Here is a 15,860-nt window from a genome sequence, read left to right as displayed (position 1 = left end):
ATGCGCCGTAGTTGAACATAGTGTACAGAATCGTAAATCCAAACCAACCCAAAAATAAGATATTTTTACAGGAGCTGAGCTCAGTGTGACTAGATTCCGCCAGATTTGAATAGAAAATCAAATCCGGTGCCAAACTGAGCTTGCTACTTGAACCTCAACATTCCCTTCAACCTCTTCGCCAGTCTGCCCAGCCAGTTTCTATTCGGAGCTTCCTCGAATTCCCGCACTACCGCATCATAGTGGTCTGGATTGCTGGCGGGATAGCGCAGGTTGTGCGGCAGCGGATAGCGTTTGCTGTAGCGGTTGTCAAGCAGCGAATAGAGGGCATTGACGGAGGATTCGGAGAGAGGTGATTTTCCTTGTTGCGGAGAGCTTGCTGCTCCTCCTTCAGACTTGGGAAGACGAGATTCTAGATAGGTCTGAACAGAGACGGAGGATGGGCGCACGGGATCTGCGGGCCAATGCTTGATGAGGTGGGCGATGCGGGCGTGAAGTGTCTGTGGAAGGTTCTGTTAATAATGCGATGCAGAGGTTATAGCCAGAAGGAACGGATGAATCCCATCGTACCGAGGGTTTGGACATTGTTGCGTCTGCTTGTGCTTGCTTTATAAAGACACTAGCTATGCGCAGGTATAGAAAGAGTGGTTGTAAATCAAATGTACGATGGCTCGCCAGCTAAATATTAGAGAATGAAAGAACGGAAGAAATTAATTATAAATGTATGATACATGAACGCAATTGGTGTGCGGTAGAGAGCTGGTCGAGAACCTTTTTTCGCAGTAATTGTTATCGCCCTCTGCCTTCTCAAACCAGCAAGGTAATTGGATTCGTATTGTTGCCTGGAAAAGAAGGCATCCATCGCGGGTCAGGCGGTCAGCCGCGCCTCCGCCCGATCGATCGATCGCCTCCCCTCGTCATCTCCAGCCTCCATCCCCTTCCATCCACGTCCAGGTCGCCTACCTCGCCCATCCTCCTGTCCATCTCCCACTTTCCTTTTCTTTCCTTTTCAGTCTCTTGTCCTCCTTGCAGTCTCTTCTCCTTTATAGATCTTGTTTTGTTTCTCCTTGTAGTCTTTTTTCGCTCAGCTCAGTCATGAGCTCGCAGCGCTACCAACGGGTAAGGCAGCCGGGTTGGTTACCGCTTAGGCAGCCATCTCCTCCATGAATCAACACAACTTTCGGCTGGATCATGAGTGCTAATTATTGAATCAGGTTAACGCCCATGATGACGACGACGATAACGAAGTAGAATCCTCCCCTGAGGTTCCAACTTCAAGACAACAGATCCCTTCGTCGCCGCCTCCATCCTTTCACTCGCGATCGTCATCCCCTTCATCACGTCGTCTCCTTAGTGATGACCCCATGCGCAATGAGGCCGATCAGACGTTACAGGAGGCCTTCGATGATGGAAACGAGACAGATGAAGCCGATGAGCCCGACGATAGGCAACGGTTAATGCGGGGAAATCCCCCTCCTCGGAATGAGAGCACCAGCGAGAGCGCCAATGCATCCTCGTCAGAATCCAGGGATGACGGGCCTCGGAATCCACCGATCCAAAGGAGGGTGACCATTCTCCCTTCGTTTTCCTCGTCAACACCGTCAGGGCGTGTCGTTGGAATGGGCAATGATGGTGTCTTTGCCAACCTGAGCGCCAAACCGGAGAGGGGAGAGAAAAATGAGGAAGATCTGCCTCCAGTATGTGGTGAATCCTCCAATGATATGTAGAAACGGTTAATTGACTAGCTCCTCACAGTCGTATGAACAAGCTGCTGCTGATGCAACACCCCCTTACTGGGAAACTACGATTATGGCTCCTGGCATGTCTTCCGATGAGGTTTACGTCGATGGCTTGCCCGTTGGGTCCGTCTTCTCCTTCGTCTGGAATGGCATGATCTCAATGTCATTCCAGCTTGTCGGTTTCCTTCTCACCTATCTTCTACACACAACTCACGCTGCCAAAAACGGAAGCAAGGCTGGTTTAGGCCTCACACTCGTTCAGTACGGATTTTACATGAAAGGAAGCGGTGACTCCAAGTCTGATGCCGATGGAGAGCAGTATGCGCCTCCACCGGATCCCAATAGTCATGATTTCAACCCGAATTCAATTGGCGACAATGCTGCCGCCGCCGTTGGGGCTCAGAGTCAAGGCGGCGGAACGGATGCATTATCCGCCATCACAACCAGTGAATGGATTTCTTATATTCTAATGATCGTCGGCTGGTTCATTTTGATTCGTTCTGTTAGTGAATTCCTGCGTGCTCGACGGCATGAACAGCTGGTATTGCAAAGCCCGGATCGGGGACTCAGCGTCCCTGTCATTGCCGAGGGCGAAAGGTCCGAGACGGTTGTCTAACTTGGGTCATTAGATCTTATGTTTGCAAAACGGCATAATCTGCAGGCCAGAGCTTAGGAGTCATATTGAACTTTCTTTGTCTCATTCGTTTATTCTCCTTTGAAGACGGGGTTATTGTTTCCTTGCTTTGCGTGTTAGCAAGACTGCACTGTGTGTAGCGTTTTTCTTATTACTTTGAAGATACCAGAGACATATACATATGCCAGAGTGTACCAACCTCTTTGGTTTTTTGATGTAACCCTCCAGAGGCCGTCCACGTTGGTTTAACATACCGTTCTGAGGGCTCAGCCACAGCGCGCCACGTATGCTCGTCGTATTCTATGTATAAAGAAGGCTCCTGCCCAACATGACCAGAACTTGCTGGAATTCGCTAACAAATAAGGCTACAACTCCAGCAACAACCTGCAGTCCTACAATGATGAAGCCTGTGCCCTGTCACTGTTATTGGTTGCCTATTGCTCCTTGACGCATCTGGAGGCCAGGGACAAAACGACTCCTGTATCCTTTCTACAGGAATAATCCCTGGCAGTGATTTATGGCCACTTCTGCATTGCACAGTAATTTGTGCCAGAATTTCACGGTGTCTGTTGGGCCCGCCGTGACGACTCGCGAGGGGGTCATGCTTTCTATTCCCCACTGCTTACCGAGTGTACGGGATTCCACCGCCGCGGAAGGTGACGGACTTCCGCTTTCTACGCCACAGCCAGTACGCATCCATGATACAATCTAAGATCCATGGCGCAAGTTGCCACCGGCCAGGGACCTGTCGAGGCAAGATCTCTGTCATCAATTACTGCGATAGCCTCCAACCCCCCCGCATATCCGCGAAATCCCACCCAGCAACCGCTTGATCCGCTCGTGCTATATATTGTCCGAGTCCCGGGGAGCAGAGGTAAATATAGACGGTTTCCCCCAACACATTTGATATCCTAAGTTTATCGGACATGTTCTAACAAGACAGGGCTTGTGCTCTGATCAGACGTCGTCTTGACTCCTCTGAAACCTCCGACAAAGTCAAGTGTGTCCGCCGAGGCCATCAATGCGTCTCTATACTATTTACATGTTGCAAGCGCGGAGGATGAGGCCGTGTTGCGAGCCATTGAATTAGAGCGTGATCGAGAGCAGCAAGAGGCTGCTTCCCACGGAGGACAATCGAGGACTGGACTGTCTGCTGCAACCCTTGCGCGGCTAAACAGTTTCCGTCGCAAACCGGTTGGAGGGAGAACAGAGCCAACTCCTCCTCCTCCTCCTCCTCCACCGCCGCCGCATCAAGAGAGTGTCGAAAATGCCAGGCCACCAGTCTCTGATCCAATTCAAAGGCAGCCCGTCTCTCGACCACGGCCGAACGAGGCGTCTGATTATCGACCCGAAGCAGAGAATGCGCAGATTGAGGGTTCGATCGGGAAACAGGTGCCTGGTGATCGACCGGTTTCCTCCATAACGGAAGCGAATGACAATACGAAGAAATTTAACATTCCACGCCGTCCTCTTACTTCCTTGCCCAAGCAAAATGACTCGTCGCTTCGTTTCGCAGGTGGTGATGTCTCATATCAAACCAGGTGGAGCGCAGACCTTGGACACTCGCCTACTTGGCCTCCAATGGATAGTCATGACACGGATTCACGCTTTCGATCAAGTTTGGATGCTCCACGACCGCAAGTAGTGCCAAAGCTGTCGCCCAGCGACTCTTCATTTAGAGAACCTGGTGTGCCTGCTACCGACTCCCACCGGCGGAACATGCCATCTCCAACAAGGACCAACCCGGACGGTGCGCGAGATTCTAGGTTCCATATCACACTTATCCGCCGAGACCCTGCCCACGGGAGTCAGTGGAATGTTGGGACCATATCTGGGTCTGACGCGGACAGGAGTGCAATCGACATAGAGATCTCAACACCGGGGTATGGGAGATTTGTAAATAACGATGATACTCTGTCACTCGCCAGCTTAGGACTGAACCTTCCCTCGATAAGCCGTAATGGGCCCCCTTCACAGACACTAAGCACGCCAGCTTCTAAGGCTGAGAATGCTCCATCTGCGACGGATGTTGGTCCGAAGAAATTCTGCAGAAAAGTTCAGGCTGTCAGCCACAGTCATAGTCACCGACATGATGACTCGAGACAGTTTGCCGACCTGACGAATTCTGGGGTAGCCGAATCCCACATCAAGTTCACCCCTTCTAGAATGAAGAGCGGCTACTACACGTTCACCTCGCCGTGGAACGGGACCTGCTCATTCGTCGCCAGTGTCAATGGTCGCAGTCTGAAATGCAAGCATACTATCCCGGGGCCGTCGGCGAGTACCGAGAACCCGGCAGTAACTGTGGCCGAAATACGATTCAACGTTCCATTCCCGCTGGGGCATCATCCCCATAGCCAACATCAACATCAACCTCCATCTCGTCCTACTTTCTCGACCTCAGTGAACGACAAAACGAAGCGCGGCTCTCTGGCCCAGATTTTGACTTCGAATATACAACGCGTGCGGCACTCCCGTCCAGGCTCCCGATCTGGTCCTGAATCTCCTTCCGTATCGTCATCATTCCATGTCCGCACGAATTCCAATGCCAGTTCCGACCAGGACGAGAATACGCCCACTGATGAAGACAAGTTCGATCTGTCGCTGGCGCGAGAACATGCTGGCGGTGGGTTGCGCGGTAAAAGCGCCAAGCTGGGGAAGCTGATTGTCGAAGATGAAGGGATCAAGATGCTCGACTTGATGGTCGCAGCTTGTATGGGGGTCTGGTGGCGATCTTATTATCAACCTTGATTGTTTGTTGCCTAGCGAGTCAAGCGTTCGAGCGAGTATCTTTTTTTTTTTTGCCTCTATATGAATGACTCTATGGAATATGTCTGGCAGATTTTACGGGATATCTTGATTTACTGGATGATGCTGTAAAATACAACTATGGTCCATCTTTTAGCGAGCATTGCATAAGGACAGCATGAACTTATGAAATTAACATGAGATATTTTCCATGTCTCCTTGTACTTTTTTTTTGTTTTCTCTTCTTTGTTTCTCTTCTTTTCTTTCCGACTACAGAGGAAAATATACCCCATTTTTGAGGCCTGGTCCGATGGAAGACCGCCTTGAATCCTTATGCCTCATTTCCCGACCCTTCCCTTTGTTTAGTTCAATTTGGTCTGCGGAACGATCCCTTAGCCTTGTGGGTCTGGATTATGACTTCGAGCCGTCGGTCTGTGATTTGCACTCTTCCATCACTCCTACTTATCATTGTGAACAGGATGATCCCTACAGATTGCATTAGTGTATCGTTACCAGTCATTTCTCTTTGCCTCTGTTTGAGACTGGTATTAGCGGAGTTCAGGAGGGAACGTGCATGCTAAGATTTAAGGCTGAAGCGGAGTCGACTGGCCCTTGCTGCGACCTTAATTAATTGAGTGCATGCCCTGAAACATCAGCCGCCTGTTGTTTCTAGCGTCTCCAACTAATATTGATTACTCTCTGTGCCACAACAGTAAAGGGTCTTGTATATCTTTCTGCCATCACTCCTCTTTTATTATTTACTCTCCTGTGAGTGTTTAACTTATAAGTAGTCCTACAGATGCAGGCCTGGAACGGCGGACCAAAGACAGATCATCCTTTCAAGCCACAGACATACGATAATAATAAGAATCTACCTGCCCGTAGTTATTAGCACCTGAAAGGTTTGACTCGTGCTGGACCAATAGTTGCGACAGACACACGTATCCTCCCCAGCGGTTGAGGGCAGACACCTACCAAAGTTCGACCTGTTGCTCTCCACCTCCCCCTCAGCCCCTCGGCGCTGACCAACTCCAGCACATCAATCCTACTACGATATCCATCTCACCTCATCTTTTGACCGTGTCAATCGTTCTCCTGTGCTGGTGAATCTGGTCCTTTCTCATCTTCTTCGTGTTCTTTCATCATCCTTGTACTTCCCTCAGGTCAATTTACCTGAATAATAATCTGGCCTGTCCAGACCGTTCTTCCTGTGACACCGACTGCTTTTGTTGTGGAGTCAATAACGGAGTGATCAAGCTGCACGCTGCAGCTTACGTTCACTTGCGCCGCCTTACGGAGACCCAATCACTCACTTAGTCCCATCGCTGCCCCTCGTTTCCCCTCCCTTTTTCTCCAGCCCCAAGACCGCCGACAGATAGCGGCAACGGGCTCTGTGCTGCCGCGTCCTGCTTTTCGATTCTCTCCCTCACTGCCTTTTTCTTGAGAGTCAAAGCGACAAAGTCGTTGGGTTTGTTTCCCACTCGTTGATGCGGCGCTGGGAGACGTTGCGGATCATCATCCATCTCGTCTCCACCCAGAGCTAATTGCGGGCCTCTCGTTATTTCACTGCCATCTCGACCGCTGACTTCCGCCAGAAACACTGGAACAGTGTTTCGCGTGGCATTCCTGACCTGGATCCCAGAATAGTTTCAGTGGCACATTGTCGTCATCGCCAGTGCCATCAATCCCGTTTTCCCTCCTTCCTCCTCGAATTCGGAACGAGCATTGCGACTCCGAGTTCCCTTCGCTTTCCCACGTGTTGATTCTCCAGACAGCAGAGCTCAAGGGGAAAAGAGCGATCGGTCAAAGCCACTATGTCGTCAGATCTACATCTACAAGGCCGTAAAGTGTTCAAGGTTTTTAACCAGGACTTCATCGTTGACGAGCGATACAATGTGACCAAGGAGTTGGGTCAAGGTGCCTACGGTATCGTTTGGTGCGTATTTTGTCTCCCACTCTTTTCTCTTTATCCTTTTTTTGAAGCGAAATAACACTGCCTCCCGTGTCTCCTTCAATTGCGTTGGTCTTTAGCAGACTTGACTGAACAAGTGGGATGCAGTGCCGCAGTCAACACGCAAACCAACGAAGGCGTTGCCATCAAAAAGGTCACAAATGTGTTCAGCAAGAAGATCCTTGCCAAGCGCGCTCTGAGAGAGATCAAGCTGTTGCAGCACTTCCGAGGCCATCGTAATGTTCGTCCCCCAATCGCCGTAATCATTCGCCGATCGGAGCTGACCTGGCGGACTAGATCACATGTCTGTACGACATGGACATTCCTCGACCGGACAATTTTAACGAGACATACCTTTATGAGGGTAGGTAAATGGGTCGACTTTATTTGAGGTTTTCGCTGATACCAGTCGCTAACCTTCTGCAGAGTTGATGGAGTGTGACCTGGCGGCCATCATTCGCTCAGGCCAGCCGTTGACGGATGCCCATTTCCAGTCCTTTATCTACCAGATTCTATGTGGTTTGAAATATATTCACTCCGCCAATGTTCTGCACCGAGATTTGAAGCCGGGTAATCTACTCGTCAATGCCGATTGTGAACTCAAGATTTGTGATTTCGGACTTGCTCGAGGCTTCTCTATCGACCCCGAGGAGAATGCCGGATACATGACGGAATATGTTGCAACCAGATGGTACCGCGCTCCCGAGATTATGCTGAGCTTCCAGAGCTACACCAAAGCAAGTATGTTTAGAGTTCTTCCGACGTGTCTGCTGCTGTCAATGCTGATTATCCTTAGTTGATGTTTGGTCGGTTGGCTGTATTCTGGCGGAGTTGCTTGGAGGCCGTCCGTTTTTCAAGGGTCGCGACTACGTTGACCAGCTCAACCAGATTCTTCACTATCTTGGAACCCCCGCCGAGGAGACGCTGTCTCGTATAGGATCTCCCCGTGCGCAGGAGTACGTCCGCAACCTGCCGTTCATGCCCAAAATCCCCTTCCAGCGCCTTTTCCCCAACGCGAACCCTGATGCCCTTGACCTTCTCGATCGCATGCTCGCTTTCGACCCGTCGCAGCGTATCTCAGTCGAGGAAGCTCTCGAGCACCGCTACCTTCACATCTGGCATGACGCCTCGGACGAGCCTACCTGTCCCACGACTTTCGACTTCCACTTCGAGGTGGTGGACGATATCCAAGAGATGCGCAAGATGATTTTGGATGAGGTGGTCCGGTTCCGCGCGCTTGTCCGGCAGCAGTCGCAGGCGGCTGTTCCCGGTCAGCAGCAACAGCAGTTGGGCCAGCAGACCAATGTGCCAATTCCCGAAAACAGTCAGGGTGATTGGAAGCAAGACGAACCTCGGCCTCAGGAGGCGATCGCCGCAGGCGGCCCCCACGCAAACGACCTCGAAGCATCGCTGCAGCGAGGAATGGACGTCCACTAATCGGGTTTTATAACGATTTGGCTGTTTCCTTCGCTTCCGGGTTTGACTACTAGCTGGGTCCCGGCTTGGTCAGTTGTCTATTGTTAGATAATTTCAGTTTCTCTTTTTGATTCCCCTTTGCCTTGCCCGCTTGAATGGAATTTTGTCGAGAGACTGGCTGGCTCAGACCCCACCACCTGTGTAGTAGCATAGCAAGTGCTGTGTTGAAATTTGATCGGACCGGAATTCCCAGCTTAAACTAAACAGTTTAGATAACATAACGTCTGGAGACGGAGCCCCTTGCATGCGAAATGGCAATCAGCTGTTAGCAATCAGCCTTGTTCAGTTCAGCCTTGTTCTGGTGTATGTACATACAGTTCCTTGCGCTGGGAGAGAAGAGAGTACAGATGCATATCATGCTTTTTTCTGAATCGTGGCCAAGTTTTCTGCTAGTACTCATGAGAAGGGAAAAAGAAAAATGAAAATCCTGAGAAAGAAAGAAATAACATTTTCACCTGGATTCAGTATAAAAAAGAAAGACCTGGTCAACTCTAACAGAACGACGAAGAAACCAGACCTTCTTAGGGATAATAAATAATTGACCTCTCAATATTTATATTAAATGAAGAAGAAATCTCGCACGACTACTACAGCAGCAGCAGCAGTTCGGCAAGACAATTCCTCCCATCTATCTAACCATCCATTTATTCGAATATTCATTCGAATATTCATTCCTCTGAGATGAGATATTCTGAGTTGAGTTACATCCATAAACAGGAGCGTACAGTACATAAACGGTGAAATAAATTGACGAAAAAATAAAAAAATTCAAAAGGGAGAAAACCTGCCTGCATGCTCTTTTTTTTTTCCTTTTCACAATGTTCATCTTTCTTACTTTGAGATCTCAGTCCGAAGTTCGAGTCCGTGATATCACAATGTACATACATACAGTAAGTAATACAGTACAATTCGTCCGCTCAAACAATGTACAGTACATACATACTACAGGACATACAATGACAATAACGATACGATGACGATGACGATGACAATGACAATGACAATAATGGGGCATAGCAGAATAGCATAATAGCGTAATGATAGATGAGGACATAATAGACCAGGATAACAAGAGGGATTCATTCATTTCATCACAGAAGCACAGAAGCACAGAAAGAAGATGATGAAGACGACGATGATCACAATCACAATCATGAAAAGGGGGGGAAAAAAGTTAAAAAAAAATAGTACTCATGCTCATGTCATACACGCATTCCATTTCCACTCCGGTTATAAGTTCCCATTTGTTGCCATATGTCATATGTCATAGGTCATAGATCCCCCTTTTTTCTCGTTTCATTTCATTTCATGTCAGTTCATTTCAGTTCATTCCCCGACTGGGGCTTCTCCCCCGCCCCCCCCAACTTCTTCCAGCACGTTCGTTATGAGTCAAACAAAAAACATTACATAAAGGTACAGTGATAGAGACAGAAATCATAACATGAATAAAGGGGTTCCATTCCATCATCACCAGGGTATAATCACTCCAGTTAGGAATTGTTTCGAGTTCCTTTCATCATGACTTTGCTAAAAGGGCATGCGACACGTCAGCTAGGGAAGGGATGCGCATGACTGACATCCATCTCATCTTCCAAGCCTTTCCGTTTCAGTGGAATGGAGACTGGAGTCGTTGGAGACGGTAATGGATTCGCCACGGGGCCTACCATTGCACGTCAAGGTTGTCAGCTGTGCGATCAGTTACCCACCTCCCCTGAGCAAAGCCACCTTGGTTGTGTGCTTTTTCTCCGAGATTAGTAGTATTCGTACCTGCCGGGCCACCAGTCCATGCTTCTTCGTACGACGGTGGATCCACATCCACGTCCATGGTAGCTGTGGCTGTAACAGACGTGTTCGTTCTCTGTTCCACCTCGTTCAGTGTGGAGCTTGGCGCGGCTTCGAAGATTTCTCGGCAAACAGGCTCGACGAGACGATCCTTCATAGCCGCATTCACATAGACCAGGAAGTATGGCGTAGGAGGATTCACGCGACCCTGGTTTTCAAAGATCTCGGCGGGGTTCTGGACTTCCGTGACTTCACTGTCATTGTATTTGCGCCAGACATCCTTCTTAAAGTCGTAGATATAAATGTAGTAATGACCAAATTCGACGGATCCCTGATGCATGAATACGGCGTATAGGCGGTATGCCAGGTGCTTATAGTCGGCGAATTGAGTGGCAATCAGCGTCTGAGTATTCTTGATCTCTTGCTCGACAACTGTAATCCCCGTCAGCTTGATATCTAGAAGCGAATGAAGGCCAAAGGAAATCATACAGGCCATCTCAGTTTTCGTTATCTGAGAAAGTTGTTCAAGTTCGGAGACTAGATCGGTGCTGACGTCAATAGAATACTTAGCACTTTCAGGGTCTTCCTTCATGGAAGCCAGGTCCTGGAGGAGGGCTGTCGTGGTTTCGAAAAGGCTTGGCATGTCTTGACCATCACTCTCCTGCACAGTCGTCAGTCGTCAGTCCCTCATTAAGGTTGCACGTATGCATCAGTTCTCTTGCTTACACTCAGACGTAGCAATTCCGCTCTGCGACTTTCGAGTGTCTTCAGATTCTCCTTCCATTCCCAGCACTGCCTTCGCCGGTTGATAAGTTCTGACTGCTGCGTGTCCATGTATCTGTCAAGATAGATCGTCTCCTTCAATTCAAGGTGGTTGGTTGACTTGAAGGATGTTTTCTTGACCGGATCAAATTGCACCCGTTGAACTTGAATCTGGAGGATCGGTGGCAGTTTACTGATCGAGCCAAATTGCTCTGCCACTTCACCATCCACGAACACCTTCTGCACATCAAAGGCACCGTCTATAGCCGAATATATGTCACGGGATCCTGTTGCAACATCAACTTTGATGTCTGACCACAGCTCCTCCTTGGACCGAACGCCTTGTTCCGCGGTGATGTAAGATATCGTTTTACCGTAGAACAAACTAAAAAAGAAGCAGCCAATCAGTATTGCAACAGACGTTCCAGTCTTTAGTAAAACCTTACTCCTTAATCTGATCGAGTTGCTCACCATCCGGAGCGATGCCCCTGGGTTTTATGGCACATTCGCTCTGGAAGAGAACATTATTAATCACTTCGGTCACGTCCTGTTGCGCACCAAGCTCTACTTCTTCAATAAGCTGTCTCTGCTTTTCCGATTCGGAGGGGCGTGGGGGGACCGGTGGTGGTCGATTAGGCGGTTCCACAGGGCTAGGGAATGAAAGATAATCACCAGCGTCTGTGATCTCCTTGCCGCTAGAGTCTGCCACTGCCTTATCAACAACTGGAGGAGGCTGGTTCTCTTTGTTGTCTGCTTGCGGCGCTTGCGACTCGGGTTGGGCACTCTCGGAGACAAGCGTTGCTTCGCTCTCCATGTCACTTGCTGTCACTTCCTTTGAAGACTGTTGCTCCTCCGGAGTCTTCGAAGCTAGATGATCCTGCTGACTGTCACTCTCACCAGTTTCTGTTGTCTGTGCTGGACCCAGAGGTCCCATTACGGGCAAACCGTTAATCTCACCAAGACCACCGGGTCGCTTTCCCGATATCGTAGACCTGCGTCTAATCGCCGCCTCGTTTGTAGAGCTTATCAACGTCAACCTCGCCAATTCCTGCTCAGGTCTGACAGAAGAATAAGGCGAAGTAATCATGCTTTGGAAGAGAGTCCGAAGTTCTCTGAGGACTAAAAACACGATCAGTTGGAATCGTAGAAATATTGGGGCACTTACGGCACTTACATTTCTGCGAACGCTCGACCTCTTGTCTCGAAACCTTGCGGGATCCAACTTTTTTCTGCTGCAAGGTCTCGTCGTCTAGCTCGGTTTTGTAGTTCTCGAAATCCAGAACCATCTCACGATAGGGACGGATCGTGAAGTAAAACTGAAGTAAGCTATTGAGGTAACAAGTGTTCCCTATATTCTGCAATCCGACCGGCCATTCGGACAGGTTACGATCGGTCTGGGTCTGGACTGCAGAGCCTGAAATGTAGCTGCTGAGCATCGTGCTGTTTTTCTCCTTGGCAATAATCCCTAGAGCGCGTGTATACGTTTCAATCTGGGCCGGCGCCTCGTCTATGCAAATAGTGTATGCCGCGATGATTGCTGCATCGTCGACCGTACGATCCGGTATTTGCAGCAGGCGATAGGCGTCACCCACATCCATCTCACCCGCTCCAGTCTCGCCTGTCTTCAGAAAATGCTTCAGGGTCTCAGATTTCCGTGCTTCGGCTATGAGTTCAACTGCATGTCGAGCGAGATCTTTGCTGGTGGGGCTATCGCTGATCTGTAGTACAAAAATTTCGACGTCAGCTTGGAAAGAAAAACAGAGATTGGCAAGACGTGGGAGAGTTGGAGGTTTTCTACCTTAGCAGTGTACATGGTAATAATAAAATCATCTGAAGTATGCTCGTCGACCCCAAGGAACACAAGAGCTTGTTCGACAGTTGAAACTCCTAGCAAAATGGTCAGATAAACCCTTATTGAAATCTGAATAACCCCGGTTGAGACTCACTATCTTCTGCAGCAGACTTGATGCGTTCGCTTCCTCTGAAGTCCCCTATTCGCCATAGCTGTTTCCGCGTTTCAGTTTCCTGCGTCGTTGCGCTCAGAAAAGCATGAAATTTGCCGATTATATTTTCCTCCGTGAGATTGGGATCATGAGGATCAAGGCCAAAATATTTGTACGCTTTGATGACATCCTCCTCTGTATACCTGCCTTCGCTGTAGGCTATCATGACAGCCTGATCAATGATCTCACGGTCTGGCCCTCCTCTCAAATCGCCAATCATCTTTAAACATTTCAGATAATGTGGCGCTCTTGCAGGATTGACCGACACTTGGCGATGATAGGCTTCGACGATCAGTGGAGAGGACATATCCTCAACTGCACCGAGATCTTCATAGCATCTGGAAGAACTGATTAGAATAATTCCTAGGCTTCACTGTTGGAGACGGCTGGAAGACCCACGGTTCTCCGGGCATCTCAAATTCAATTAGCCTCGATGCCTTTGGATCTGTTACATATTAGCTCGATATCTCCCCTATAAAAAAAGGCCTTGCAATACGAACAATTTGAAGCTTCAAGAGCGTAGAACAGGTCGTTACTAGCTGGGGCGTTTGTGGGTATGGTGTAAGGTATCTTCTTCTCAGCTGCCGGCCGCTGGTCGATCAGCACCGACAGCTCATGCAGAACATCGTCGAGAAAGATGCTCATTTCACCTTGATATGGTGGAACAGCGGAAGGGTCTGACTGGGGAGGTTCCCAGTAACCATCGTTCTAATGGATTAAAGGCTGTTAGAGAAAGACATGTCCTCTTGAGTATATACCTGAGTGAAGGTATACCAACCGTATCTCGGAACCCCAGAAACTCTAACAGGTCTTTGCATGCTTTCCCTTCAACACCAAAGCAGACCACAAATCTTTTGTTAATCGCAGATATCGGCTTACTTCGTTGTCGCTCATGGAGAGCATTGTGGATATATGTGCGAAGGTTGTCCAAGACATTGATAGGAAGCGGCCGTGCAATACCCTCTAGGCGCTCAGGGTTTGCTGCAATAGCTTCGTCGGTCCTCTTCTTGAGCAGCTCCTGATCGGTCAAAAGCCGCACCCACTCCGGCCCAAGCACTGGGGACACCATGCGTAGCGAGACAACTGCCGAGCATGTCGGGTAGGAGCACTCATAATGAAACGTTTCCACTCTCTGGCCCTTTGGAGTAATCTCCTCTGATGGTCCACCTCTCTGTCGCCCAGACTTGTACACCAAATGATGGATATGATCAGGCGGGTTCGCACCGGTCGCGTTCGTGTAGTGGACCACTAGCTGCAGATGATAGCGACACCGGGAACAAATGGCAGAGACTTTGGAAGCAGTTCCGGGACCTCGCCTCTGCTCCGGCGAAAGCAAGAAGGTCTGGTTCGTCTTAGTAATGTAGGCGTGTTCGCATGCTGCAGGAGAAACCCATTCCAGCGGTCCATTGTACGCTTCGGAAAACACGGGAGGAACTTCAGAGAGTAGATTGCGACCTGACGCAGGAGGATGGTCCGGATCATACAACGCAATATCTTGCAGAAGCCGCGGGGCGGTCTTGCCTATGTGTCAGGAACCTATCAGCAAGGAATCATACAGCTTCCTACGAAATGATCAAGACACCGACCTGCTCTCTGCTGTGAGGAAGACATGTGGAGATGTCCTGGATCTCAAAACTTCTGCGACACCGAGCCAGAGAACCTGAGAACGTCTTGGGGCTCCGCCAGCGAGCTAGCTGCCACACTGCACCAGGAAGGTCAGAGTCCGGTCCGCAACTTCCCCAGGCAGCGCATGTAGCAGAGATGGTGGTGACAGCACAGAAAGACGGTGTTTGCAATGCAAATGGAGCTCTGCGAAATCTTGACTATTAAAGCTACTCGAAGGCGCGGCGCGTCTGTTGAGGCAAGGTCGCGAGTGGGTAGGGTGTTGAGGGGCACGGCTCAAGCAAATGACGCCGAACGCTTGAAAGGCGCAGCTTCCCACAAGTCGCAATATCCAGGGTGCAGGGGGTATTTTTATCTATGAAAAAAAAAGGAATTTAACATAAAAAAATTTACAAAGCTAGGAACACAAAGGAGAGGGAAAGGCAAGAAAAGAAATGCGTTTGAGATCTGTCTTGATTATGACTGCTATTACTTGCTTGCCTGTTTGAACACTTTGCTGCGGAGCTTCCTGGTAATCAATGCCAAGCTTTCCATGTTTCGGCCAAATGCGTCGCTGTTCACACAGCAAAAAGAATCCACACAGAGTACCTCACTTGATGTGGCTGTCTTTAGACCATCGTCTCTTCCATACAATAGATTACTTACGCTACTGAAACAGTGTTGCAAGCAGATATGTTATGATTGTTTATTTCTTTAGGTACCTCAAGTGCTACGTCATTTTCTGAAGGGCATCCTTTCCCGTTCCTTGACAGCATCAATACCTCACATCCTGCATGCCTTATCTTGCCTATCAGAAGTACCTATCTGGGATCATGGACAATAAACCATCCAGCGCGTGGACACTATATATAAGTAGAGCCTGTAAGAACCGATGTAGGTAGCCCCAGCTGCTTCTCCAGGATAGTGAGGGGTACAAAGACCCGTGAGCATCCTATCAAGACATCAGACCCATCCATCATCTACAGGCATATGAGGCTCTAAATAATGAATTGAATAAATTTGATTGGGAGTAATGGCTGAGACAGATATAGGGTACCTACTGGTGTCCATGGTCCACGGTCCCAGGCTCGCTTCCCAAAACGTAAAGCGGTGTCTTCCGGCAAAATCAACACTGTACCACCACCTCCCGCAGTCAACATCGGCAC

The 15,860-nt window shown here is 49.2% G+C and overlaps 5 protein-coding genes across 5 annotated transcripts; 3 read left to right on the top strand and 2 right to left on the bottom strand.

The window, feature by feature from the left end:
* Positions 1–143: 143 nt before the first annotated feature.
* Positions 144–582, bottom strand: VTN77DRAFT_8839 (uncharacterized protein; the record flags this gene model as incomplete). The annotated part of the gene is made up of 2 exons (XM_069425380.1): positions 144–497; positions 568–582. The coding sequence occupies 2 exons, from the start codon at positions 580–582 to the stop codon at positions 144–146; spliced, it is 369 nt and encodes a 122-aa protein (XP_069274308.1).
* A 510-nt stretch (positions 583–1,092) lies between these two features.
* VTN77DRAFT_8838 (uncharacterized protein) lies at positions 1,093–2,352 on the top strand (the record flags this gene model as incomplete). The annotated part of the gene is made up of 3 exons (XM_069425379.1): positions 1,093–1,116; positions 1,212–1,694; positions 1,753–2,352. The coding sequence occupies 3 exons, from the start codon at positions 1,093–1,095 to the stop codon at positions 2,350–2,352; spliced, it is 1,107 nt and encodes a 368-aa protein (XP_069274307.1).
* Positions 2,353–3,087: 735 nt separating this feature from the next.
* On the top strand, positions 3,088–5,121 carry VTN77DRAFT_8837 (uncharacterized protein; the record flags this gene model as incomplete). Its single annotated transcript, XM_069425378.1, has 2 exons — positions 3,088–3,244; positions 3,332–5,121. 2 exons carry the CDS (start codon positions 3,088–3,090, stop codon positions 5,119–5,121), a joined length of 1,947 nt encoding a protein of 648 aa, XP_069274306.1.
* Positions 5,122–6,932: 1,811 nt separating this feature from the next.
* On the top strand, positions 6,933–8,506 carry VTN77DRAFT_8836 (uncharacterized protein; the record flags this gene model as incomplete). Its single annotated transcript, XM_069425377.1, has 5 exons — positions 6,933–7,054; positions 7,178–7,310; positions 7,367–7,433; positions 7,496–7,810; positions 7,866–8,506. The coding sequence occupies 5 exons, from the start codon at positions 6,933–6,935 to the stop codon at positions 8,504–8,506; spliced, it is 1,278 nt and encodes a 425-aa protein (XP_069274305.1).
* A 1,586-nt stretch (positions 8,507–10,092) lies between these two features.
* Positions 10,093–14,703, bottom strand: VTN77DRAFT_8835 (uncharacterized protein; the record flags this gene model as incomplete). The annotated part of the gene is made up of 12 exons (XM_069425376.1): positions 10,093–10,205; positions 10,313–10,759; positions 10,817–10,988; positions 11,054–11,474; positions 11,536–12,208; positions 12,264–12,807; positions 12,888–12,976; positions 13,036–13,430; positions 13,492–13,537; positions 13,593–13,800; positions 13,871–14,613; positions 14,679–14,703. The coding sequence occupies 12 exons, from the start codon at positions 14,701–14,703 to the stop codon at positions 10,093–10,095; spliced, it is 3,876 nt and encodes a 1,291-aa protein (XP_069274304.1).
* Positions 14,704–15,860: the final 1,157 nt, after the last annotated feature.

This window comes from Rasamsonia byssochlamydoides (assembly GCF_041956645.1).
Source record: "Rasamsonia byssochlamydoides strain NRRL 3658 unplaced genomic scaffold VTN77scaffold_79, whole genome shotgun sequence".
In the NCBI taxonomy this organism is placed as follows: Eukaryota; Fungi; Ascomycota; class Eurotiomycetes; order Eurotiales; family Trichocomaceae; genus Rasamsonia; species Rasamsonia byssochlamydoides.
This window is presented reverse-complemented; position numbering and strand designations above follow the sequence as displayed.